Here is a 27,580-nt window from a genome sequence, read left to right as displayed (position 1 = left end):
AAAGAAAAATCAAAGTAATCACAAATCTGGTCTTCATAAAAGCTGTCAATACCCTTGCAAACAGTTTGGATAGCAGCATCTAAACAGCAGTGTTCAGCAGGGCTCGCGCTCCTTCTCCTGTGTCTTTTTGTAGGTGTTAATTACCCAATTGGTTTCCACCTGGGAATTCTGGTGGCTCCTGCTGATTGGTTGGTTCGGCCCCAAGGCCTACATGAAAAGAGACCCAGCCAGAGATCCACTCTCACTGCTTGTCCTGCTTTATTGCTTGATTGATTTAATGTGTGACTGCTGGTTTCGCTGATTGCTGTTACCTGCCTTATTAGATATTGAGGTGCATTGACCTAGTGATGTTTAGGTGAAGCCTTGAAGCTTTCCATACAATTGGTTCTTAAAAAAAAAAAAAAAAAAAAAAAAAAAAAAAATTTCCAAACCAAGTTTGTCAATTCCTTCCTATGTGACAAGGAGAAATGATTCTTTAGACAAATTTTAGCTCTTGAAATTGTGTACGCCGATAACTGCTCCACTCAAGCTGAATGTTGAGTAGTTGAATGATTTTATTATAACTCACTTCTGACTGTTGGCTTAACTATCAAACATATTCTTTGTTTGTTTCCATGTGCTTTCATGCTCCGTGTCTCTCTTGACATATTTTTATTTTTTCTTTAAATTCTATGTTTGCATCTGTGAAGTTGAGTAGGTTCCATGCACATAGAATCTCATTACAGGGGAACGCCGCTGCATTACAGCATCTGACAATAAAGAACCTTGAATATTTACATTTAATTCAAAAGGAACGTGCTGCAGTTCCATTTGTGGATGTGACTGAATGTAAAAACACAAAGAGACTAAAAGGCAAGTATTTTTATGGAGACTGCTTCATTTTTCTAATACCATTAGTCCATTCGCTGCTGTCAAAATTAATCATAGACTGATGCATTAAGGTAATTTGCGGACAAATGGTTTTAAAACGCGGACTACAAGCATGTGTAGCACACTGATTATACTAATTTTTCTTTTGTACTTGAATAAGGTGACCATCTAGCCAAAGCTGGCCTGCGTAGACTTTAAAAGAACGAGAGTCACTATTTGTCAATCTGGATAAGTAGGAAGAGTATTTCTAGCCTGGAAGCAAACCTCACGCGCAAATAATTATTCTTTTTGTATTGTACTGCTCCGTTGCAGACTCATCTGCCTGGATAATCAAATGGTTAGGTTGGGCTTCATGTGGCGATGGACAGGAGAGTGTTGTAGTTGTAAATCTCACCTGAGCACTGTGATACGCCACCCCTATGTGAAATTCAGTCACTCACCAGAGCTGGATAAATGAGAAAAAGCGTTTTTAAATCAATCCAGGCATTGACCTAATCTGGCGTAGCAGCTCTTAGCTTTACTGTGTTGCCAATTAGCCAGTCATTTGCAAAAGTAATAAATAATCTCAAGAATTTGTCCTAATTATTTCTTGTGACCTGTACATTCACAAGAAGTACAATGTTGATGTAATTAACACAAACAGATTGCCGAGGGCAAATATAATCTTGGGACTAGATTCTGGCAAAGCACTGGCAAAACATCGCTGTCGAGCGCAAAGACACCACGCAGCGCCTGAAAACCTCCAACTTCCATTAACACACTGGTATGAATGGTTTCTGGTTTTCAGGTGCTAATTACTTTGTGTTAATTACAGTGACATTTCAGGTCACCACAAGTAATTAGGAATATTCTGGAGTTTTGAAAAACGACTGGCTAATTGGCAACACTACATTACAACGCCTATGCTAAGCTAAAGCTAACAGCTGCACTGGATGCCTGGGCCGATTAAAAAAAAAAAAAAAAAAAAAAAACTTATCCAACTCTGGGAAATACGGTGAGTGACTAAATTTCACATAGGGGCAGCGAATCCCTTTAATTGGATTGGTTGTTGGTCCAGTTACGTGCCGAGGTATTTTTTTTTTTATTTGTATTGGTTGAAACACCCCCCATAATCAAATCCAAATAGCATTTTAAGAGACTTATATTCTTTTGAGAACGGAGTCTAGCTGCAGCAGGCGAGAATACAACGTGACTGATTGAATGATAATGTAGTTTTCAAAACTGTTGCTTGTTGGAAAAGAGTCATGACCACGTTTCTGTCTGAAAAACACCACGTGATCCAACAGAGTGTCGCGCCAACTAATGTCTTCATGTGAGAATGTTTCATTACGGCCAGAGGACACAAACGGATACAACCACCTTCAAAGAAATACTGGAAACAAAGGCTGAAAAAAAGAAAAAGGTTGCATTTGAACAAACTGCATAGGCTCAAACCAATGATGAGTTAGCATATATACTACATTCTGCATGGGAGGAAATCATTCTTCATAGCATCAGAAGGCAGTAGTCTGTATTCCTAATGCAAAAAGACAAACCGGTAGAGCTAGAACTAACTGGGAACGTAGGAAGAGTTGCAAAGTGTACAGAGCTGACCTCTCCTGCAACATGCTTTCAAGTAGACAAGGTACTCTAATGCAGACCGTTCTTTTTGTTGTTGTTTTTTTGTCATTGAGAAAATTAAAAGTAAAGAGTCTCCTTGACTTCCCTCTTTGCCTACTTCCACAACCCCCGTTTCTAATCTGCCAGTGGTGCAGGACACGCTGCAAAAACACACTAGTTTCTCAGATACTAACTGACTGCCTGCCCTAGAGGTGACCAGCGCTGTGTTGTGTCTTAGCTATTTAAACGGTAATGGATTTTACTTTTTCAAAAACATCAGAAGATGACGTAAAAAGGCAAAGCAAACTGACAACATAAAAATCTTTTCTCAAAAACAGGTCAGGTACAGACCCCAATAACTACTCCAAACATGGAAAATCAACTTAATTAAGCAGAAAATTGAGGTTAATGGTCAGACGGACTAATTTTTTTACAGATTACACGTTGATGAGAACAGGCTGAATGAACTCGAGGAATGAAAATGTTCTTAACAAATACATTTTGTAAAGTGCTGGATGACTCCCCTGAAGGGGGGGATGGGAACTTGCGCAGAAACTTTTTCGAGACGGATATAAAAAGAGATCATACAACTTTTGCCGCAGGTCTTGAAAGACGCTACATCTAGACCCTCAAAGACACAGCACCAGATTTGTGCTGACAAAAGCACAGATGCGTTAAAAAAAGAAAAGAAAAAGCTCACTGCAGAATCTCTCCTCTAAAGCTCATAGTTGCATTGTGAACAATCTCAGCTCAATCATCTTTGACAAAAGCTTGATTTAGAGCATGCGTACATCGAGCCTCGACGAGGGGCAAAGACAAACTGCCAACCCGAAGGGAAATCCATCTCCTTTGCTGTCACTCACAAATTATTGCCAAACACTGTGACGGTGCCTTCTTTTCATATTTTCTCAGAGGCCTAACGAAAGTAACCACATTTCTTTGCTAGATTAATGACGGCGAGTGTGGTATCCAACCGTAGTATGAGGAAGTCAAGCTCAATGAGGAGCGAAGAGGTAAGAGAAGGAACGAGAGCCACAGAACACATCCAGATCTCTTTCAGTAGCACACGAAAATAAATCTTTAACTAAGCGACTGTTAATTAAGTGTAGGAGGAAAACTGACATTCATCCTTTTTCTTTTAATTTTTATTTTTTTCCTTTTATTGATGCATTAACACAATTAATTAAAATCTGAGCAGCCTCCGTGGGGACCCTCAGATTAATTTCCAACACAGACAGATGTCCAACTTAAAGGGGAAGATTGACCAAATGCAAATCTAAAGATGGCTTTTCTATGCATAGCAATGAGACCATCTGCAGAAGGAACCCAGTGGAGCAGAGCATGTGTGCACAGTCAGCCCCTCTCTATTAGAAAGCAACCACAAAGAAAAAGAACGAGGGGGGAGAGAAATCCTTTTTGTACATTTCACTACTTTCAAGTCTTTTTTTTTCCCCCCCTTCTTCTTCCTTCATCATTTTGCTAAAAGCAAGAAAACACACAAGTTATTCTAAAAAAGAGGACGTGATATGTAAATGAAATGGATCAGCTGGCGGGCGAATTATTAATGCGCCATAATTGAGTACAAGATAATTGTGCTGACTGTGTTGGAATAACTAACAGCTGCATTTAATGGAACACTTAATTGCACTTAAAGGCTTTCCTAGAATAAGCAGTTTGCGATGCTCATACGTGCTGCGGACGTGACTTGTTTATCCCATCACAATGAATTTCGCTGTGCCCTCAGGCGTGCTGTTTGATGTCTTTTCACTGTCTAAATACTCCTTTGGAATTTATTAAGCTGAAAAAAAAATGTTCCTTTTGCAAACTTCTGAAACATGAATTTGTCTCTCTTGTGACTAATATAGTGAATATTAATATCGTTTTAAAATATTTCATACCTCACAGCAAGAAGGTTCTAGGTTCTAATCCACCAGCAGACTGGAGCCTTCCAGTTGCTGTTTCCATTCCCCCAAGATATGCGCAAAAACCCGAATATGGCAATAAAAAAACTGGTAATGGAGATGCCTACATTTAAAAAAAAAACAAAAAAAAAAAACTCTCAAATATCTAAAGCTGAAACACTTCACGCTCTCAGGAGCAGTGTTGCCACAGTTACATTGAAGAAGTAATCTGATTAGTGTAGTAAGTAATCAGTAAAGTAACTGTTCAGTTACTTTACTGATTACTTGATTTTAAAGTTAGATTACAAGTTATTTTCTTAGTTTCAGTAATAGTTTCTTGTACAACATCAACCAGTTGACTGGCTCCAAGTCTTGAAGTATTTTTTTTTTATTTTTTTTTTTCTCCTCCCTCCATAGTACTTTTACGTTTGTGTCTCTGTGTGGTATTACACGTGAGTTGTCCTCAAGTTGAAAACGTGACATGTCGCATATGTGACGTCACTCCCCGAAAAAAGAGTCACCTTTGCTGCTCATGAGGTGTTTTTTCAGATGTATTGATTACAAAAGTTTAATCGCAAAAGTGCAATGGAAAATTTTTTTTCATCTCATTTCCCCGTCTTTGGCATCACCGGAAGTCAAGTGACCACTTCATTTGAAGTCCATCTTCCTCAAAGTGAAGTTTCGCGGGACGAGACTTTACGAGAGTTACACCTCATTTGCAAAACACCTTTTAATGGAAACACGTGTAAAGCGCAATTTTACTTTTTCACTAAATAAAAGTGATACAGTATTTCTGAAATTTTGCTACACTGGAATGGAAATGCAGCTTGCGATAGCTTGGTGACCCGTACCTCGCCCTTCGTCCAATGATGGTCAGAACAGATCGTTAGGGATGGTGACATCGCATTTTATAATTGTGTGATGATAAGCGGTTCCAGAAAATGAATAGAAAATCACAGCGTAATATGCAACACATGCATTGTAAGAAAAAGAATTTCATCAAGCCTTACGTTAAGAGCAGCGTGAATCACAAAGAGCGAGACACTTTCAAGACTTTCAGAGCCGGACTGTCAGCGCAATATTCGCAGTAGGACGCCCTTCAGCCACATTTAGCGTGCCATTTCACTTTGGAAAATGACATGTGAAATGCTTAGGGCTCAGGCAGGGGGTAGGCGGCCCTTCGTTCTTTTAAATACCACTATACAGAATCTACGCTCATACATATGAGCTGGAGAGTCACTTGTGTGCTGTTATTAGATTCCAGACTGTGGCGCGACCATGGCAGCCTAGTGCTACAGAGACTTAACAATTTTCACAAACCCCATGCTCGAATTATTCTCTTCAAATCTACTTATATTAAAGTCTCTCTGCCCGCTCCGATATTCCATTAAGTTGCAATTTCTTGACCTTTTGAAGTAATTTCCCCACTGTTCTGTACTGTTCTCCACTAAAAAGGCACAGGATCCGGGAGCTGGCAAGTGGAAAGAAAATATGACTCAGAATGAAGTCCAACTACAGACAATGACCATCAACTGTGGTAAAGTGAAAACTGGGAACAACTTGGTAGTGGGCCTCAACTATATTCTTTACCAGGGACACACACAAAGAGCTGCGCATTGTATGTGCCATTCTTCTCACGATACTGCTCTCTAGGCCAAACGGAGGACTCACGCACATGCAGTGCCCACGCAGACCGTCACAAAAAGCTTCTCGCACTCACGGTCACGACAGACTTGCCACACGTGAAAAGTGTAAGAGTATCTTCAGTAACACGAGTTAAATATTTTAGCACCACAAGACTCTCCAGGAATGATTACCGTTCAAACAAAACCTTCCACAGGTAGCTCCAGAAGCGGCGCGGCATATATGATTCATATCATTTTCAGCATTCGATTAACTCCTGTGGCCCGCGTGGAGCCGCCGCCCCTCCATGATTCATGTTTTTCCTTTAATTTGTCCGTATAGTCGAGCAACAAACAAACATTCCCAAGTGAGCCCTGAAGGCGTGCATCTCCACTTCAATGTACTCTGTGTCGACTAAAAAAAAAACAACAAGTAATGTAGCGCACATCAGCTCAGGAAAAAAGTTGACATAGCTCCTCTGAGATTGAGCTGAGGCCCAGGAAGAGTCATTTAAACTTTGATATATATATATATATATATATATATATATATATATATCTTTAACTTTCCGCACAGGAAAGTTAAAGAAAGTGGAAAGACAAAAGAAAAGAATAAAAATGAATTAATTAAATAATCACCAATTAGAAATTAACATCCACATAAATGCCAGATCCAAAAAGTCTTCTGTCTGTGGTCATTATGTTATGGCTGATTGGTGTATTGTCCTTCTTCAGACCTGACATAACGGGAACGATCACTTCAAATGGATATTTACAAGGATTCAATTTAATAAAACGAACTTGATAAAAGGAGATGATGCTACAAGTTCGTTATTAAAATACCCTTCGTATCTAAATCAGATCAAGTCAAGTCCCGCTCCGTATATAAATCAATGATAACCTATGGGTTATTTGTGTGGAGACTTGGCACGGCAACGCTACCACTTAGCCTTTTAACATGGTCGACCGATACAGATGGCTCTAAGGCACATCCATTATTTAAAAACGTAGGCCTTTAATATTATTATAAGACCAGTTAGGAAAGAGCATTTTACTGATGAAGATTCATCACTGCAGAGAATCCCTCGTATGAATAATTCCACAAAACAGCATAAAATGTCACTTAGTGGGCCCGTGTTGTCAGATGTTTGAGCAACAATGGACTTTAAATGGCTGCACTTTCTGCTCGCTGGAGGAGGGAAAAAAAAAAAAAGGAAAAAAGTACAAGGCGGCATTAATGTTTCATGAAAATCATTGCTCATCTCAAAATTGCCTCATTCGCCGCACCTTCGGAAATTGTCATCCGCTTAATCACCGCGGCGCAGTCGATGCGCAAATCCACATTTGCATCTGAGATACGTTTTCTGCCTGTTTATTCAGTCTTTGAGGATTTTCGGTGCATGTTTCGGGGACCACTTTGTTGCACTGGCTTACACCCTAATGTCAAGCAGAGAGGGATAAGCTCATAAACTATAAGCAAGGAAACAGAGGAAGGAGAGGAAAATAGCACCGGAATGAGATTATTGAGCGCCTTCGGAGATGGGAGGGAGGAAGACGCGGGGAAAGAAAGCCACAGGAGAGCAGAAGGGGGACCTTTGATAGAAGAAAGTGCAGCTTAATACCGTATGTGATGTTATGTTCGCTGAGGGATAGTACACTATGGTATTGTACAGGAAGTAACTTGAAGAGGGACCAAATTTGATTCTGTGTGTTTTGTCTTTGCTCTCCAGGCTTTACGTCTTTTAACCGGCTGCAGATTAAAAGAGACATAGCCAGAAGAAGGGGAAATTCTTCAAAATCTCCACATCAGATACCAGACTGAAGCCGAGAGCTATCATCCGGCTGCCACATCCAGACTCCTTCATCAAGGGAAACGCATCTTGTTAAAAGTTAAAAGGGTGGAAGACATGGTAAAAGGACCAAAAAAAAAAGTACAACATTTATCTTCCTTTCTGAATAATGAAGTTGCAAAAATAAAAAATCCGTGATGAATTATTCACCCGTGCTGTTGATGATGGAGGACAGAGCGCTTTGTTGCTGTGTTTATTTGTGTTTGGTTTAGTTGGCGCTCATCCTGGCATGAGAACTGCCCCTAAACTTTTTGGAGCAGCGATCTCGGCTGTTATCTGATTTCTGACGCTTCAGTCTTTCTCGTGTTTTCTTCCACTCGGACAAATGAAGAGCGTTGTTGCGTGACTGCAGCGAATCGTTCGAGCATTCCTCGCGGCCTCTCCTCTCCACGTCAATAATATTCTCCTCCTAACTTCTCTTTAATTAATCTTTGATACGCTCGAGCCTGGGCCGCAAATAATAATAATAAAAAGTAAGCTGGTGATTGATGCAGCTTTTCCTGTGTTTTAACCTGCTGCGCACGCTAAATAAGGCCTTTCTCGTCTCCTCTCTTCGGGAGCATATGACACCTTAACTCGCATCACAAAATGTTTGACAAATGACAGAAGCTCTCAAAGGAAATTACTGAAATGGAAGGGCTGATTCTTCACACCATGTAACAGCAGAGACATTTTCTTTTTTTGCTGTACTCTTATCTCATTTTTGATGCCCGCCTTTGATTACTTCCCAGTGCTGCTGCTGTTCCTGTTCCTGCTGCTGCTGCTGCTCGTGTCCTCGGGCCTCCAGGCCTCCAGGCCAGGCATTTCTACCATTTTAAATATGTTATCTCTTAAAACCAGGGGACCGGGCGCTCTCCTGAAAGGCAGCTTTGTTTTTGGCATCCGTCTTCATTGGGGTGAGGCAGAAAAGCCATGTTCGGTATTAGAGGCTGCTGACGCCGTGAATATTTTACATCAGTCACCTGAAAACGCCTCCCAAACAAATGCACCCCAGAGGGCTTTCTCTCTATTCATCTCAATCAGAGGGGTTTTTAGCAGCACTTTGGTTCAGCACCGGCTGCCAAATCAGCTCCACATCCTCTTGCCAATTCACTTTAGAGAATGTACGGTTTTATCTCTGATGGACTGCATGGAAGGAGGGTGGGGAGGGGGCTCACTAAGGACAAGTCAATGGAAAACAGACTGCATCTCAAAAGAATAAGGGAAAGCAATTTCGCTTTTATTTATTTATTTATATTTTTTTTAGCTGCAGCTTCGCGGTCGGAATGAAGGCATGTCACATTTCTGCTTTTGGAACACTGGTCTGTCTTGGAGGTCCTGTTGGCTCCGTGCTGCTCACTGACAACTGCTTGTGGTTGGTTTACTACCTGGCACAGGAAGTGGCAAACAAGGCAGACAAGCAAATAAATACAAAATTTAGAGCAGGCTTTACAGAGCATTGTACTTTGTGTACTGTGTGTGCTGGCAAAACCCCAAATACAACACGGGAACCAGAAAATCTGCAAATGTCAGCTGCACTCATCCGAGTTGCTTCTTCTTTTCTTAATGACCAGTGGAGTGTTGGGGCTTGGTTATATTAGGAACATCGCTGAATGGTAACCCACCTGAAACACACATGACTGGGGTCTGTCACGGACCAGACACTCTCCTGTAACTGCAGGGATTTGTTGCTTTTCTTTACACAGTGAATGGCACTGGAACTACCCATTAACGGCCAGAGACTCCAGTCTCAAAGCGCTGAAAGACGATGACACACTCTGGGGACGAATGTAAAGACTGTGTTGAAAAATAATAAGACTGGCCATCTCATCTGTATCTGGTCATTACGCACCTAAATCATGTCAAATGTGGTTGGCGAGGTCCACCTCTATATGAACGCTGAGCATAACTGCTTCATTAGGCGCCATGAAGAAGAAGTGTCCTAATGTTGTCTAATGTGATAATGATAACAAATGCCTGAATCAGCACTCATGTTCTAATGGGCTAAAAAGCATGTTTACATGTATTTACCACTTAAGGGGAAAGACCCATAAATGGTGAATTCATTCATTTTGATTTTAATCATGAAAATGAAAAATTTCACAAAAGTAAAACAGTCTTGTGAGGCCCTACAATAACATGCTGGGGTTGGAATTTTGAATTTCCAAGTACTTTAATGAGTGCCCTATAAAGGGTAAAGCACTGTTTATACCTCTGGGGGGCGCCGTATCCTACGTATCTAGCCTATGTTGGCGCGGACCATTTATATCTGTGTGCTCGTCAGTCTGGCTTGCTCAGTAAAAACCAGTGACTGTTTATATTATGGACAAACCCATTGTGACATCGCCCACTGGATTCTGAACCTTGAAAATGAAGCCTGAAGTGGGCGGACATCGCCATGTTGGATGAACTTTACTCCGCCCACACTCGGACACTCCAAATATGGACATGGGGATCGTGCTGGGGTGGAGCTAAGGCAGCCTGGACATTGTGACCCACCCACCCAACTCTCCGCTATCTCTTAGCTCAGGCTACCACCCCGTCACTCCAAGCGAGAGTGCACTTAATTATGCAGAATTTTAAACCTTAATGAATAATTGCGTTGGAAAACAATCATCCCCATACAGTTGTCATAAATAGTGAGTTATTGAGACCAAAATACTTTTTTGTACCAGGCTGTAAACATGTTTAATAATGCTGTAAAGTTGGACTATTTAACATAGGAGTCTACCGGGATTCGCTCCCTTTTGGAGCCTCTAGTGGCCACTCGATGAACTGCAGGGTTTTACACTTCAGTGTGGGCTTCATCTCTCATTGCCGGAGGTTGCCATCTGATAAAAACTACACCCAAACACTAGGTGGCGCTGTGTCTTTTTTGCCAGTCGGGTTAATTTTTGTTTCTACCTCGTGCTTCACTTTCAACGTTGCAACTGAAACCTTCAAAGACGAGTCATGCTAATGTTTGTGACCCCCAAACCTCCTCAGTTCACGATCTTTGAAAAATAGTGGAGGTGGAGAAGCAGCTGGAAATACTAAAGCGTAAAAACGCAACTAGAGACATTCCTAATAAATACCAAAACTAAAATTGAAAATGCTACGTGGATGAGATGAGTGGCAAAAGGTCTTCAAGAAAACCCAACAAGTCCAGTTGCCTTTGTTTCAGCTTTGGCATCCATGTAGAACCTTCACAGACAATCTGGGGACCTGACTTTCTGAGTATGATATGGGCAATTCTTCTTTTTGTATGTCTTTTTCAAGCATTTCAAAACATATCATATGTGCCAAAACATGTATGTAAGACCGTAGAATCTTACAGAGTTGCAAGGTCTCTTCCCACTTTCCAACATCTTTACTCGCTTCATCATCACAAGGGACATCTTTGTGGTGAGCAGATGTTAGTTGAAAAACAATTCTAGTTTAGTAGATAAGTAATCTTTTTTACAGAAAGAACAAATGCACGGCAAGGCTTTTGATTGTTGTCAGCGAGTGCCAGACCCACATAGTTAACATAGTTAAAATGTTTGGGATCCACATAAAATGTAATTCTATCACTGCAATATCCTGTATCAGCTTATTATGGTTGAAATTCCATAGAACACGGCATTACTGAGCGTTCCCTTAAGCTGTTTGGAAGTATTGGAGCTTCTTATGTGATGAGGTGAGAACTCGATCGGCTCCTTTCGCTGATGACGACGTTTAACTGTGTAGATTAAAATGATCCCGTCGAAAGTTTTAAATCAGGATTATTTTCGCCGAGTTCTTTATCACATCCGTTCTCTCTTTAGCATCCCTCCGCACTCGCTTTCCACTGGATGCTTCCTCATCTTGTCTCATTTTAAGACATCTCCGGTAGTTTCACAAAATGCATGTCTGAAAAATCCAAATGTCGTCTCAGAATCCCATCAAATATGTGAATACAGTTCGTACGGGGGCCAAAGGTGTTAGCTTGCGGTGTACCCAGTCTGCAGAAACAGGTGCAATCACATGCCAAACAGACTGGAGAAGCCGACGGCGTCGGAGTCTGGTGTTTTTTTTTTTTTTTTTTTTTTTTTTTTTTTTTTTTGCTGTTATTGCCTCCATTGTGTGACGTTAATCTGTTGTTTTCCAGAAGCGGGTGTAAGCACATTAAAGCCCTGCGAGGGACCAGATTCCCTTCAGAAAGCATCCGAGAAATTTTATGCAAAGGGAAACCTCAGCCTATTCAATTCATTCGTCTTGATAACAACTGACAGAGTGATGAATGAACACACCCTGAAGGTATTAAGCTGTAAGAGATGCGGGGTGATATTTAGTCTACACCAGAAGCATATCTTGATATGCACAGTGTGCTGTTCCACAGACGCGCCGGTGAATACGTGCAGGAAAGGGCAAGGATGAAAGTAAGACGCCGCTGCACGCTTCATCTCTGCTCTAGGTCCAACTCTGTCTTGCTCAGTGAGCGTGCGTGTTTACTCAAATGTCGCATCAAAGCATCGTGAAGTACATGCAGCACCACGTTGGCAAGGAGACGTGTAGATTCTTAGATGTTTTATTTTTTTTTTTTTTACTAGAATTATGTATTCGATATATTTGACTTAAAGTTTGAGTCTCACAGCAGCTACATTAACACCAATCACTTGAAGACTGTAATGGAAGTTTCGCACAAAATCAATATACTTGATTTAGATGCTGCTTTAACCTTTAAGTCTATCAAGGTATACACTGATCGCGCATAACATTATGACCACCTTCTTTATATTGTGTAGGGTCTACCTTGTGCCTCTTTCTGAGGATGTCCTGTGGTATCTGGTAACAGGATGTTATTAGATGGTAAGGTTTGGGGTCAGGTATCCCAAACCTGATCAAGATCAACAACTTGTGCTGATCTTCATGTTTTTTTGAGTTGTTCCTAAAGCGTTTGTGTGTGTGTGTGTCTGCTACTATCAATATCATCAAGAACTGTCATCGATATGAGGTGGGGGTGTCTGGTCTGGTCTAGGTGGGTGGCACATGTCGTGAATGCCATGTCCAAAAGTTTCCAAAAGCAGAACATTGTATTGTCACAAGATGATCCGTGTTACTCGCGTTTCCTCCTCAGTGGTCATAATGTTGTGGCTGATCGATATAAACACAGCCATCATTAAGCAACATTAGAAAAAAAAGTAAAATATAATTACTGTATGTATATTTATGTTAAGAAAAAAAAAACTTGTATTGAAATAAATGCATTTAATACATTAGCCAGTCATATTATTTAGACTGATGTAACTACTGTATGAGTACGTGAACTTATCAACCTCATCTCAGCACATTTTTGGGAGTGGGGGGAGGAATAATATGAAAAAAAAAAAAAGATCTGCTGTAGTATGCACTTTGTCCAACCATTTTGTGAAGTAAATCTATTAGGTAATGAAGCAGTTCTCTCTGGATAATATTACTTAAAGCGGCTCTGAAAATACTGAAATGGCTGCCACTGGAGTTAGGTAAGAACATAAGATGAGGTCTTAGAGTGTATAATGGTTCATTAATTAAAAATGGTAAGAAAAGAAGCCGTCCTTTCATTAGTCCGAGCAGAGGTTCTAGCCTTTTAATAGTCCCAATCCTCTCAACCAAGGACTTTAAAATATGTTTTAATAATCACATTCTGCATGTGGAGCGGGCCAAAATTTCCCGTTGAGGGCCTATTCGGGGACGGCACATGGTAATTGGTAGCGGGCGGTAAGTACCTGGTAAGTACTGACCACTGTAGCGCGTGGTTTCCTTAATTTGTTCCAATACCTATTCCCAGAAGGGAGAACAAGTGCAATTTAGATCTCAAGAAGATAAGCACATAAACAGCTGTTCCAGTCAGTGACTCATAGTCAGCACATCCGAGAGCAAAAAAAAATCGGCAGAGCAACAGAAGTAACTGGTTTGGGGTTTTCAAATTCTCCAAAAAAAAAAAATATATATATATATATATATTTAATAAAACCCCAGTTAGCAGCAGCACTGTTAGCTTCTCTTCTGCTAATATTGCAGCGTGCTTCTGGATTTCACCTGGAGACTTAATAGGCTCTTGATCAGTTGCAGGGAATCTGACAGAGTCAGCTTGTGATTGGCTCAGCAACGATAGGGGCGGGGCCTACTGTGTACAGGAGGGTTATATGGACAAAGATAATCTGCCTCCATTTATCCCTTTACTAAAATATGTTGGATTCATGTTAATGGGTAGTTAAATAAATTTAAATTTGTGGATGGAAAAATTAAAAAAATATATAAAAAATATCCAATCAACCAAAGATTTTGCTCCCCACCTGCAGTACCTCTGCAGACCCACTAGAGGTCACGGACCCCCTGTTGAAGACTCAAGCTCTAACAACTATATATCTTGAATTTGGAGATTATATTCCAAGACAAAAAATAAAAAAATAAAAGGACAGGGCTGTGTCTGGACGGCCACTTGTTAAAATGAGATAAATTTGCTGATTGTAGGGTTTCTATTCAAATTCCCCCTCACTGGACGTGATTTTATTAATCCTGCAGTGCGGTAGCTAATCAAGACCACTTGCTATGTTTTGAAAAAATACAATAATTGCACCCATCCAATGAAACTAATTGTATCAATGACCTGATGAAAATGGCTGTAATCACATGGGGGCAATTTAAAGCTTTGGGGATTAGTCTGATTCTGTTATCGCGTTTGACCGAAACTTATAGAGTGGCAGGTTGTTGTTGTTGTTGTTCTTTACCTTGATGGCAGTGGAGGCGATCTGGATGTGGTGCAGCTTGTGCAGGGTGCTCTCCCTGTCGATGAAGTAGGAGGCGGCCAGCTGGTGCAGAGCCTCCAGCGTCACAGCCGTGCCATTAGACTCGCCCGCTTCAGACGTGCGACTCAACTTCCGCTTGTCCACGAAGATCATTAATGACTCTTCCCCTACGAGTACATGCACACAGTGACACATGCACAAAGGTAATTGTTAATGACTCATCCCCTGTGAACGCACACACGGCGTTCTCAGTGTAGTAGTGGTCAACATTAACCCATGAACAACAACATCTGCCAGCGTGGAGAAACCCAAGAGCTTCAGCTAACTTTCTCGCCAACAAGTCAATAAAAAAGAGGCAAAGCTTTCAGAGGAGATGCTTTGACAGTTTAAGGAACGAGTGTACCATCATCTGGAAAATCTTTTCTCAAGGGATTAGATTTATTTATTTTTTTTACCTTTAACCTACTGAGACACTGTGTCCTCGTATGGGGACATGAAGTTTGAGGTTTTGTTGTAGTTTTTTCTGCTTCATTTAAACCATTGTCCTCATTAGTCTGTCATCTAGTGGTAGCAAATATTAAAACTTATTTTGATTATCCGTACTTATTTATTAACGTTTCTAGTTTGATACAACTCACAAATTTAACAAAATTTGCCAACAGCAACAAGCTACAATGTCGCTAATTAGCAAGTACTCGTTTGAGGACGTTGGGACTTCATTGTTCTTTCTTTTCTCCTATGTGCAGGTATTAAAATATACAGTTTCATATTTTGTCACAACATTGGTTACTTCTTTATCATATAAATAATGAAATAATACCAGCGTCCACATAGGAGGACATGTTTCCTTTTTTTCAAAAATAACTACTTCCTGTTCAAAGATGATGCTTAGTTTTTATACGTCTTAGGTCCTACTAATCCCAAATACCGTGGAGAAATTAAAAATACATAAATGCATAGCAAAGCTTGGGTCTCAGGCGGTTAAGGAATGCATTCTTGTTTCTCTTCAGACTGTATGAATCTTTCGCCTTTTACAAAATATTTCCATGAAGAGGGAAACAGGAGTTTTTCTTTTGAGTGGTCACAGAGTAACTCACTCTTCATTAATTGTATATACTTACAGTTCAAGTTCATGTATATATCTGCTTATACCCTTGATTTCTTTCTATAAATTGTTTTATTCTGAAAGTCTAATTTACGTTGTACAGTTTTTCCTTTTTTTATGCTTATTTAAGTGCTTTGTCTTGTACCATTGAGCAAAGTGACCAGACTCAAATTCCTTGTGACTCAAATGTGCACACATGCTTGGCCAAAAAGCCGATTCTGATTCTGATGTAGATTCAATTTGGGGAGATACTAGGACTAATACTAAATTACCGTTGAGTATGGGTAAAGTTTAACAGATACATTATTTTAGATCACAATGCAAAAAATAAAAAAAGTATTTCCATCTTTCCATTAAACTTATGGTTAGGCTGCACTGAACCATCACTTAGTTATGCTGCAATGGTCCTAGGCTGCAGGGAGACGATGCATTGAACACCGAGCTCTTGTCCTCTAAATTTCTTCTCTACTACTTGTCATGCAGTTGTGTGCTATTACTGTGTGGTATGTTAACTCCTGGAGGATGATGCACTAAGATCTTGTCCTCTAATTTCTTATCTATTACTAGTCTAGTGATTGTGTGCTACTGTTGTGTGTAGTAGCATAGAACATTAGCAGCAAGCTCTGGGGTTGAAATTCAGACTGAATTTTATAAAGCATCTTGAGTCTGTTTGTTATTGATGCTATATAAATAACATTTAATTGGATTACAAATCAGAATAAAATTACATCTGGCAGATGTGTTTCCAATACTTATTAAGTGACAGGAATATTATTATATTGCAGTTGCAACCTAATGCAACCCTTTGTACCCAATATTTCATAGTGTTCTTAGAGTATTTTTGGAATCCTATTGTCATATAGATGTACACCTGTGAAGAGTCTCAGTCACTGATGCCGTGGTGTACACCAGGTACTATAGGTAATGTTAGGGACACTTCAGCCACTGAACTTGATTCCTTTTGTTTCGGAATAGATAATGTGCAAAGATTGTCTTTGCTATCTATTTAAACAGCGTTAGTATTCATCGTGGCTCTGAGAGTCTGTGCACAAGAGACAAAAGATGAAAAGTGCCAGCAGAGGAGCTGGGAGGAGATTGTGCAGCAGATAGCCGTGAGAGCTTTACTGCACATGTCAGTGCTCGGGCAAACTTAGATCTATTGTTACAGGAAATGGAGGATACCCTGACATTTATTTATTTGTTTTTTTGTCAAACAACCATAAGGACATATTTTACAAGTTGAGTCTGGGAATATAAGCTTAAATTTCTCAAGCATTTGGCGGTGATGACAAGCTCTCAACTCGGGACAACGAAAAAGAGCAAATCTGCAAATTAAACCAGGAAAGAAAAATCCCTTTAGTCTTTTCTTATGTTTTTTTTTTTTTTTTTAAGAAAAAGTCTATTTGCAATTTACTGCTGCATGACTGTTATATTCAAATTGAGCTTGAACAGAGGGAATTTAGAGGTGGAAAAGAAAATGCTCTTTACTCTGATAGAATAGAAATCTACTAGTGTTAGGAACAATTTGTATATTATTTGTAGGTTTAAATTTCTTCTTCAAGCTGGAACTCGTCTGAGGTCTTAACAATCTCTTCTGTTGGGGAAATGGGCTTCACAGTATATTTGTCCTAAGTCGAGGCCAGCTGGATTACCCAAACCTCAAACTTCTAACACCTTCCTTTTCCCTCGCGTTAAGGTAGGTCAATAAAAGCAAAGAGAGCCTCAGCCCGTGGACTTTATTTACCTCCCAGTGTAGCAGAGAGCAGGAAGTGGGTTCCGTATTTCCTGATAATGTTGTCAGTGATGGCGCTAAGACTGGGCCTCCTGCCCAGCTGCCTAATGGTCTGGAGGAACTCTGGGTCCAACGGCAAGGAAAAGCCATTGTTCTCCTGTCTCTCCAGGGCCAAGCTGTTCACCTTCCATCGGCCAAACTCCCTGCAATGTCACACAAACACATGCTCGGCGTTAGCAAAGGCGTACAACACATGAATTCCGCGTGCATGCACAAATGAGGATGGTTCAAGAGAACGCTACACAGACTACTGCACAATTAGGTCTTCGTTTGTGGAGCCTTTCAATCGCTGTCAAAACATGACAGGAATCCGGGAGCTCCACCGAGACATTTTCCGTCACAGACAAAATGCAAATACTAAATCCATCACATTGATCTGTATTTTTCTTCTTCTTGAAAGGAAGGAAAATGGGACCCATTGTTGAAATTTTAAAGCAGAAAGGACACAGCTTGCCCCTCACGATGAGGCCCCACATTCAAAACCCTACCACGCCAGGCGGAAAATATGATGTATGCATGACCTCTAAGTGAATCTCATGTGCCACTCTTAAAAGATGAATGCGCTCATGCTGTTTCTACCTCCGGCTCGGAGAATTGCTTTGCACCGTGGCGAAAAACATTGTGTTTTGCCGTCGATTTTAAATAATGGCACAATCTTTTCTCATCTCCAGTCACTTTTTGAGGCACCGCAGTTGGACGGGCTGTAATCGTGGACGGGAGTCTTGCTGCTTTCAGGGCCTCTTCTGCAGAGAACAGGCCTCATCTGTAGTCGTTTGATATTCATCCCGGCCTTGGAGCATGCCAGCTGCCTTTATCTACCAAGAGCAGACTGAGTGCCGCCACTTGATGTTTAGATTAGCGCCATTCAAATACTGCTAATAAACACGGTGCTCCTTGCACCTAGCAGGGGAGAAATCGAAGATCTTTCAGAGGATTTTTGGTTGTTGACTCTTGTGTTTTAGGAAACAGAATCTCACAAGCGTTTATATAAATGTGTTCTCGCTTTGCAAAGAACTATATCAAGGAGTGGCTGCAAGACATAATTTCTCCCCAAATACATTTCTTGTGTTGGGAAATCATTGTAAAGGATGTTTAGCTTCAGATATGAGAGTTACAAACCTGACAATAAGACGAACACAACTAAAGCAGTTCACAAGAGGATGAGCTACAATCCTACTGCTTTTGGCCTTGTTTTTGATAAAAAAAAAAGAAAAAGTAGTATTTTCATTTTAAAACTTAGCCATAGGGAATCTGTGTTGGCTCCTATTGGAATTCCTGCATAGCTGCCAAAACAACATAGAGAAAAATGAAAAATCTAGGATGTAAAAACAATCAGCAGGCATCGCTCAGACAGTCCCGCAGCACTTGAGACACTTCCAGTGACCAGAAAAACAAAATGCGTTACTTAGTTTTGATTTGATTATAGTTGTCTGGGGAGTGAATATAAAAATCCTCATCACTGCTATACTCTGCTTTATAGCATAAAATAAAAAAAAAAAACCTGCTGAAGTGCTGACCGTCACGCCCACGGTTGAATCCCCTCAAGCAGAGGAGCTTTACGGCATGTAACGCTCCATCTCTGCCCTCTCATTTACTGTCGTCTGTCTACTTTTGAATCTATAATTAAGGCACAAAATTCCCCCTAAGACGTACCCCTGACGGTGTTTGTGGATGCTCATGCTGACCCTCGTGACAAACTCCTACAAAGACAAATAATCTAATCTGTTGGGAAGCGATACTTTTAAATCCCTCAGATATGGGGAAATATCTACATAAGAATCACGTTTCTGTGCAGTTGACAAGCTAATGTCCAATATTCTTTATATTTTTGTCTCTGATTTGGTCTCCACCAACTGCAGGTGAAATATCTGGCATTTTTAAACTGTGAACGCTAAATTAGTCTGTTTTTATCAAAGGTGGTTCACTGCTGCTTAGCAAGGTTGATGAGGGAACTGAGACAGAACAATGGTGTGAATGTGCCAAAAAAATAAAATAACTTGCTAAAAGATGCTAAAAAAATGTCTGCTGAGTTTGGTTAGGTAATAATTCTCTGTGGGTTGATTATCAAACTTTTTTTTTTTCTTGTTACACCTCAGGTTTTTCATTTGGGCACACACTCCTATATAAGATATCGTCTTAGGGCACAGGATATGACAAAGTGACAGCGTGGCCTCTGCACAATTTCTGCAGAACAGCCTGCTGACAACCTGACAACTGCACGCCTGGAAGTGGAGCTTATATTAGTGATGCGTCGGTCGCGAAGCGTCAGCTCTTTGAAGTGAACGACCGGAGCCGGTTCACATCGGTGGGAACCAATTATTTATTTTTTTTCCTTCGTGTTTCACACAGAGCACAGTAGCACATGGACAGGAGGCACGGAGACAGAAACTACCTGCATTATAAAGGATAAGGAACATGAGTGAAAGGAACCGTCCAGAGTAAAGTCTGGACGTATTTTAATGTGCGTGATAGTGCAAAGGTAGAGCGTAGACTGTGTAAAGTTAAAATTTCATAACCAGAATGCTCCACAGATAACTTGCACATGAACTTTCTATCTTTGCTTTTGTATTTTATAAAACATTATTAAGTCATAATGTAACATAATTAGTAATTCCTTTTACAGCATACATATAATTTAGGCAACAAAAAAAACAGGGGAGCCAGTTGGGAGCTGAAAGAGCCATTTATTTTTAGTGAGTCGAACCAAAAGAACCGGTTCCCTAAAAAGAGCCATAATTCTCATCACTAGCTTATATGGTTACTTAGGAGAACAATTCCTTAAACTCTGCTTCGCTGCTTGAATTATCTGTAAAAAGGAGGCGTCCTTTGCTTTCTGACGTACTGCCTACCTACGAGTTACAGACGCTCTCTCATGCAAAGACTCATGCACCCCTGCAGCTGCACACTCTAAACAAAGCTGCCCTTCCTGCAACAACTTCGCCGTCACCCAGAATATCACACAGCCCCCACGGGTACGGGCCTGCTGCCAATCAGTTTCCCACTGATAACAATGACCCCAAACCCCTCCCGAGAAAAATACGAAACAGAAAACAGCTCTTTGAGCCCCGTTTCACGTCGTCGTTCCTCTGCGTTTCTTCCCGTCCGCTGGGGACGGCTGAAGAACAGGGCAGACCGAGGTAGAGCTTAACCGTGATGGACACACTGCCTTGTGTCGTCTCTGGATGTTGCCACATGGTAAGCTGCAGAGTACAGCACATATGGATCAGTTGTCCGAGGCTTCGTGTCAACCTTCTGCATTCGGTATGCATTCAAGTTCTCACACTTCGTGGAGGATTGCCAGTCCATTTCACCCCTAACTCCTCTCAGTGAGATACTGAATGAGTGGAATAGTCTACCACTCACATACACACACATGCAAACACACTGGCGGTTTATATCACCCGCAGCTCCGTGCAGCAGGGGAGCTCCTCACACATCTACCTGTCAGTGCCCCCCCTCCCAAACACCCCCACCGTCTGAGCGAGCTAGAGCGCCGCGGCACCAGCAGGTGAAGAGCCGGCGCAGCCACGGGGGCCCGCGATCAGAGCCGAGGAGCCGCTCCCTGCTACCCCGTCCATCACGGTGCAGGTGTCTCAGATCCATCACAAGCTGCCGGAGGCCGTTTCTCAGCGCCCAACCTAACAAATCAGGAAACCAACCCGGTGAATAACCCGCTGATGCAGTTAAAACGTGCTACCGAGCATAGCAATGCAGACTTCAGTCGGTTCGGCACGCCGCCGACTGAGACGGCTCAGGGGCCCGGCTCCTTCTGATCTTCTGAAGGCCTGTTAAGGTGGAAATTATTGAAAACTGAGTGTTTCAAACGGTTTATAACGGGAGTCTGGAAAAAGGCGCTTTTAATTACAAACATTTTTTGATGTAGGTTTAACGTCTGCATTTTAAACTAATATCGTCTCCAGCAGCATCATTTCATTTTTTTTTTCTTTACGTGCATTTCTGTAGGTTTTAAATGAATTTTATGCACATTGTGTAATAACACGAGCTGTTCCAGCGGCTTTGGCCCGACTATTGTTTAAATATCAGCCTCAATGTCATTCTCCGTGACTAATACCTACGGGAGCATCTATAAAGTCAGACCTTCGGGCAAAAGTTTGAAATCCCTGTAGAATGAAAGGCACACGCGCTGCAGTATATACTGTGACGGCTTCATTACGTCTCCTATCACATATGTTCAATTTGAAATGACTTCAAAGGGGATATCTGTTACATATGTATATGCATGTGTTTGGATCTTTAGTCTCAACATCTCACTTGTCAGACATGTGACACGCAGTGACAACCTCATGTAACTGTGGTCATCTGTTGGCTCTTAACAAATTATCCTCCCTTTAAATGTGCACACATTTTCCAAAACGGTAACTATATTACTTCTTTAAAAAAAAATAAATAAATAACAATAATAATTTAATTTATTTTGAATTAGCCCGGCGTGAATCAGGGCTCCGTCACAGCCCCCAGGTTCTTCTCGTATCTCTTTCATGCAAATCGTGAGCCACTGTGCATTTTCATTCCAATTCAAAGAACATCTGAACGTCACAGAGAAAGAAAAGAAGGAACGAAAGCAAAATAAATAAATAAATAATAAAAAAAAATAACGATTTGACTTCGCAGGTGTTCTGAACATTTGCATTCAGGCAGTGTTTCCAGCAGCGAGCTGAGTTTTCTCACATCTCCCTGGCTGTTGTTGTCAGATAGTGTATAATGACTTTACAGCAAGTATGTCCACATCACTGGTCTACGCGTTAAAAAAATGCACTATTTACCCACTGGGGAAATGGTAGATTGCAATCGGGGAAGATTTTTTTCTTCCTATTATATAAAGTAATTAACGTGCATTTGGAGTCATGTCAATAGTATAAAGGGGAAGACATTAATTAATGCCTTCTTTTGTTTGATTGCCTCAGAAAAGTCTAATTTAACCTCTGACTTCATGTGGTATTAAGCCTTTTATTTAAATTACATATCTGCAAGGCATTATGCATAAGAGTTCATACTGAGTGCTCTAAAAACTACTTTTTCTCCCCGGAGATAAGCTGATGTGCATGGACGTTTGTTGAATTTATTTTAGTTTGCTGGTTAGATCTGGTTCATCGGTAAAAATATTCCAAGCAAAGCAACTGTTCAAAGCGTTCGCCACTCAACACCAGGTTTCACGTTTTTGTGATTATGTTTAAACAGTGAAAGCTCTTCTGAAAAGGCTTGGAAAATATTTCATGGATTGGTTGTTTTACAACTTAATGCTTTATGCTCGTACTTTGTTTGCAGTGTGTTTTTTTTTTTTTTAATGTTTCTTTGCCCCCGCCTCCATGCACTGTGATAGTAGGTGAAGTAAAGCCAGAAATACTATTTCCTCAGTGGTAGAGCCTATTTGCCCGGTTTCATTCTTCAGGTCAGTCTTACTAACCCTAAGCTTCGTCTAGTGCTAAGAGAACTGAAACGCCTCCATGAAAGACATTATAATGAGACTTAGTGGCTGAGGCAAATGTTTGAGTTTGAGTCTCGGAGTTGTTTCTAAAATACCTTTTTGTGTGTGTCTGTGTCAGGCTGCATCTTACTGGGGATGACTGCAGCCATCAAGGAGTGTCATTGTAAATACCATATTGTCACAATATGGTCAATGTTATTTACTTCTCCTGTCAGTGGTTTTAATGTAATGACTGACTGATTTATTTTCTGTTTTATTCAAGTATTAAATAAGATGCTTTTGACCTAGAAAACAGCAACATTAGCCCCCAAGGCCTAAACATGTTTTAAATGTATTTTTAGGTCTTTCGAGGATTGCATTAAATTAAAAATGTGTTTATCAGTGGTACTGGTTTAGATTTCTCTTCTGTGGGCCAAACAAATCACAAACAAGGAGCATTTACCTTTCCTGATAGACAAACATTGGCTTATCATCAATAGGGGCTACGTGAGAACACATTGTTGTGTTGTGTAGCTGGGTTACCCCAGATACCAAAATAACCCGCCGTGTAAAACAGTTGGTTGATGTAGACTCAAAGTTATTTCAAGGACCTCCCCAAAGAGAATAGTGCAAAGTGAGTCCTTCATGCTTCATTCAGTTAGATAAACCAAATTGCATTTATTTAGAAGACCTTGCGAACCGCAAACCTGCAACGGCTCTGCAGTTTTTCCTGCTACACGTTTGATTTTTTTTTGTTCTTTTAACTTTGCTGCAGTTTGCTTTTTCCTCCTCATTTAATCCGATTTGACATTGATTCTTCTCAATATGCATGTGGCAACAACAATGGGGAAATGATTTTAGAACTTAAGAATTACAGGGAAAAGAGGCTTTTCTTTGGAGTGACGGCGGAAATAGTTCGGCAGAGTTGCACCACGAGGCCTCGACCTGAAAGGCACCTTCGTTGTGGCGCAAATCAGCTTTGTTGATTGAGTTAACGATGTTCCCGACTTAACGAGAGACTGAAGTGAGAGTAAAATGGGAGAGAATAAGACTCTCTCTGTTTTTCAGACCCACCACAGAGGCAAACTGGGAACGGAAGCAAGATCAAGGCGGAGAAAGATAGTGTAGCGATGTAGTTGAAAGCCCGGGGTGGGGAAGGCTCGACAGAATTGCCACAGACAGTTTATCCACCACCATCAAACAAACATCAGACCATTAATTTGTGGAAATCCTATTAAACCTGCTGAGAGGTCCTGAAGATAATGCGAAGCACCGTTTTCAGCTTGTTTGGATGTTTCCATGCTTTTAATGCGACTAGGTGTTCCAAACCCTGCCACCAAAAAAAAAAAACAGAAAAACAAAAATGTGGCCACTGTCATGGACTACTGCAGAGGATTGAAATGAATTGGATTGCAATATGATGCAAAGGAAAGCAACTTAGACCAGTCGTGGGAGGTTGAGGTACTGTATGTTTCAACTTTCTTACTAAAATCTTTCAGACCTATAAATGTAGATCCATTGGTGGCGGTTCTAGGAATTATTGATTCGAGTATGACGAAAAAACAACTTGGAACATGGTCTGGTTTGGTTTCAGTCAGCCTGCTTGCACGAAGATTGATATTACTCAGTTGGAAACAAAAGACAGCACCAACTTATTCAAATCTTATGACAGATGTTATGAGACATTTAGAGCTGGAGAAAATCAGAATTTTACTGAAAAACCTGGAACGAAAGTTCCACAGTATCTGGCAACTGTTTTTAACCTCACCAAATGGTCCAATGGCAAGTGTTAGATGAGCACTTAAACCCCAATAGAAGAAAATAACTTTTATTTATTTTTTTATTTATTTAATTTTATTCCTATATTTGTTTAAGCTTTTTTTTTATCCCGTCATCTGTCTTTTTTTTGTATTTTAAGATACTTTAGTTAGTTGGGGTGGGTATTGCCGAGAACTTCACGATACAATACTTATCACGATACGATGCATTATGGCGATATTCTGATATTGCGATACATTGCGATATTCTGCGTACTTCACTGAGAAATTTCAAATGTAGCTTAAAATACACATTGCATATGTGTACATCAGTGACAGTGATACTTAATTGGACAAATTGTGTCAAAAAACAATATTAATCCAAATAATCGATATTAAGACATTCAAAATCGATATAGATATTAGTTAGTGTAACTGAAATATAAACATGTATGTGTAATTGTGTATGGTGTCTGTATCTCTACCTGTTTATTGATTTTTCATCTTGAACATAAAAGTAAAGAAAGTTGGAACAAAAAAAGTGTCTAAACTAACTTTATACAGGAAGTGCAACTAATTGAAATTTTGTTTTTTCCCCACTTCTTTTGAACATGGCTGGTGACACATTGGAGCTATGTCACTTGTGGACATGCAAATTAAAAGACTTCTGCTTTGCTTTGTTTGTTTGTTTGTTTTTTGGCACGTTCTTGCATCTTTCACTCAACAGACGGTATGCCGACCCAAAAACTACAATAGATATCCCTGCAGAAATCACAAGTCGGACAGATGGAGGACAGAACTTATAAGCCGTGTCGCCTCTCTGAACTCTCTAAACTACCCAGTGATGGATTGAGGAGACTTCTGTTAGTGTAGATTCGTGTATTTCAGAGACATGTCTACAGGAATGATTAAGAATCCCATTGTTGCCATCAGCGCCTTTCAGACGGCAATCAAGTGTGACCTCATCCACTCTGTTACTGCGAGACGCCAAACTCTGCGCCCCCTGAGCTTTTTATTTTATTCTAGTATTGTATTCCTTGTATAGTTTTTACATCGTCAACATATTTGCGCAACCGTTACAAAGAAATGTCCCTGCAGGGATTATCAAAGTTATTCTGATTCTGTCACGATGAAAATAATGTAAGTGGAGGAAAAAAAAGGGAAGGAGGACCCCAGAGCAGATACAAACCAGGCTGGCAGGAACAGTTCAGTGCTTTCATTAGATTGAAAATAAAGGTAGACAGCCCAATACAGGAGCAAAGAACAGGAACAAGCAAGTTACCAAACATAAGTACGAAGAATGACACAGCAATCTGACGAACGGCAAAGGAAAGACGGCAGGTACACACGACAAGAGCTGAGAGGGAGAGTGGGAAACTGTGGGGTGAGGTGGGTGCAGGAGCCACGTCTGGATGATTAGGGAATGTGACACAGGAAATCGAGTGGGTGTGGGGAGTTGGGTGGAACCGTCAGGAAAGTCAGAAGACATTTGGAAAGAGGTATAGTGGCAAAAGACGGGTCGGAATGAAACCAAACATGACACAAGACAGGAACTGTGTCTTCTTTAGTTTGATTTAATGTCTATGCTCAGTACCATTCTGGAATGGTAAAGGAAAGGATACTCAAGTAATCTTGGTCTACTCAGTCAAGATTGCCTTGTGGACTTCAATTGACAATAAAATTCAAGAGACATGGTTCTCTCACCTGTGAATGGCCTTAAAAACCATGGACTATATGTAACTAATCTCATCTTCTATCCTCAGTAGGCTTGAGGGGGTTGCTGGAGCCTACCCCAGCTGTAATAGAGCGAGAGTCAGGGTACACCCTGGACAGGTCTCCAGCCTATGGCAGGGCTAACACAAACAACCATTCACACTCACACTCACACCTAGGTTCAATTTAGGGTCACCAATTAGCCTAACGAGCATGTCTTTGGGGGTGGGAGGGAGTACCCAGAGAAAGCCCACGCATACACAGGGACAACATGAAAAAGGAGAAAGGCCCGAGCTGAACTGGAACCTGGACCTATAATTTACAACTTTCTCTTTTTTTTTTGCACTGTTGAAATGAATTAGAATGTAATTCATTAATTAAGTTTTAGAGGTGCTGCTAGAAAATGCTGCTTAACCTGTTAAATTATACTGACCATTTGCTGCTGAATCAAATTGACACATTTTCAATGGGTTGATTGTAAAAACTATAGAAAAAAAAAATCCAGGCAGTATCCAGAGTATTCCCATCCATCCACCCTGATCTCCTCCCAAGTAGCTCTACTACTTCTTCTACCCAGATAAATTAAGAGCTCATCAAAGGAATGAAACTAGTAATTATATTGGGACAGTATGTCGGCACAGTGTGTGGTGGTTAGCACAGAGCAGGAAGGTTGTGGGTTCCAATCCACTGGCCAACTAGAGCCTTTCTGTGCAGAGTCTGCATGTTCTCCATCTGCATGCATGGGTTCTCTCTGGGTGCTCTGGCTGCCTCCCACCATGCAAAAACATGCTTGTTAGGTTCACTGGTGATTCTAAATTGGTTGTAGGTGCGAGTGCTGTCTGTCTCTCTGTGTTAGCCCTGAGATAGACTGGAGACCTGTCCAGGTCGTACCGCCTCTCGCCCACTGGAAGCTGGGATAGACTCCAACCTCTGCACAACCCTCCAGAGGACAAGAGGTTATGGTAATGTGAGGTGTGTGACATTATAGTCAATGTAAAAAATAAAATCCTGCCTTTTTTTAGTATTCACTCATATGGTTATAATTAAAGTGTCCAGAATTATTTAATAGTATTTCTACAAGTGCAGTGTTGGGGGCAAAAGCCTCGTCCCCAGTGACTGTTGGTCAGTGGTTAAGTTAAGGCTGAGGGGTGAGGTAAGAAGTGCTTATGGTTAGAGGAAGTCTCAGAGAAATGAATGTCTTTATAAACACATGCACAAAAATAAAGTAAGAAGGTTTGT

The 27,580-nt window shown here is 40.8% G+C and overlaps 1 protein-coding gene and 1 pseudogene across 3 annotated transcripts in view; one reads left to right on the top strand and one right to left on the bottom strand.

The window, feature by feature from the left end:
- The window catches only part of brinp3a.1 (bone morphogenetic protein/retinoic acid inducible neural-specific 3a, tandem duplicate 1), a 60,373-nt gene that overhangs the window by 20,261 nt on the left and 12,532 nt on the right, over nt 1-27,580 (bottom strand). For 2 of the 3 annotated variants that reach the window (XM_047587762.1, XM_047587763.1), the window contains exons 3-4: nt 17,399-17,589; nt 14,532-14,716 (exon numbers count right to left, since the gene is read on the bottom strand). In XM_047587762.1, the coding sequence (XP_047443718.1) occupies nt 14,532-14,716; nt 17,399-17,589 (376 nt within the window). Of the gene's footprint in view, nt 1-14,531; nt 14,717-17,398; nt 17,590-18,025; nt 18,255-27,580 lie in introns of those variants that run through there. The other variant, XM_047587764.1, reaches the window with a different exon arrangement.
- LOC125010042 lies at nt 15,542-15,644 on the top strand (annotated as a pseudogene).

Source organism: Mugil cephalus, chromosome 6 (assembly GCF_022458985.1).
Source record: "Mugil cephalus isolate CIBA_MC_2020 chromosome 6, CIBA_Mcephalus_1.1, whole genome shotgun sequence".
NCBI classification, from domain to species: domain Eukaryota; kingdom Metazoa; phylum Chordata; class Actinopteri; order Mugiliformes; family Mugilidae; genus Mugil; species Mugil cephalus.
Note: the sequence above shows the minus strand (reverse complement) of the source record. Positions and strands in the feature narration are given on the sequence as shown.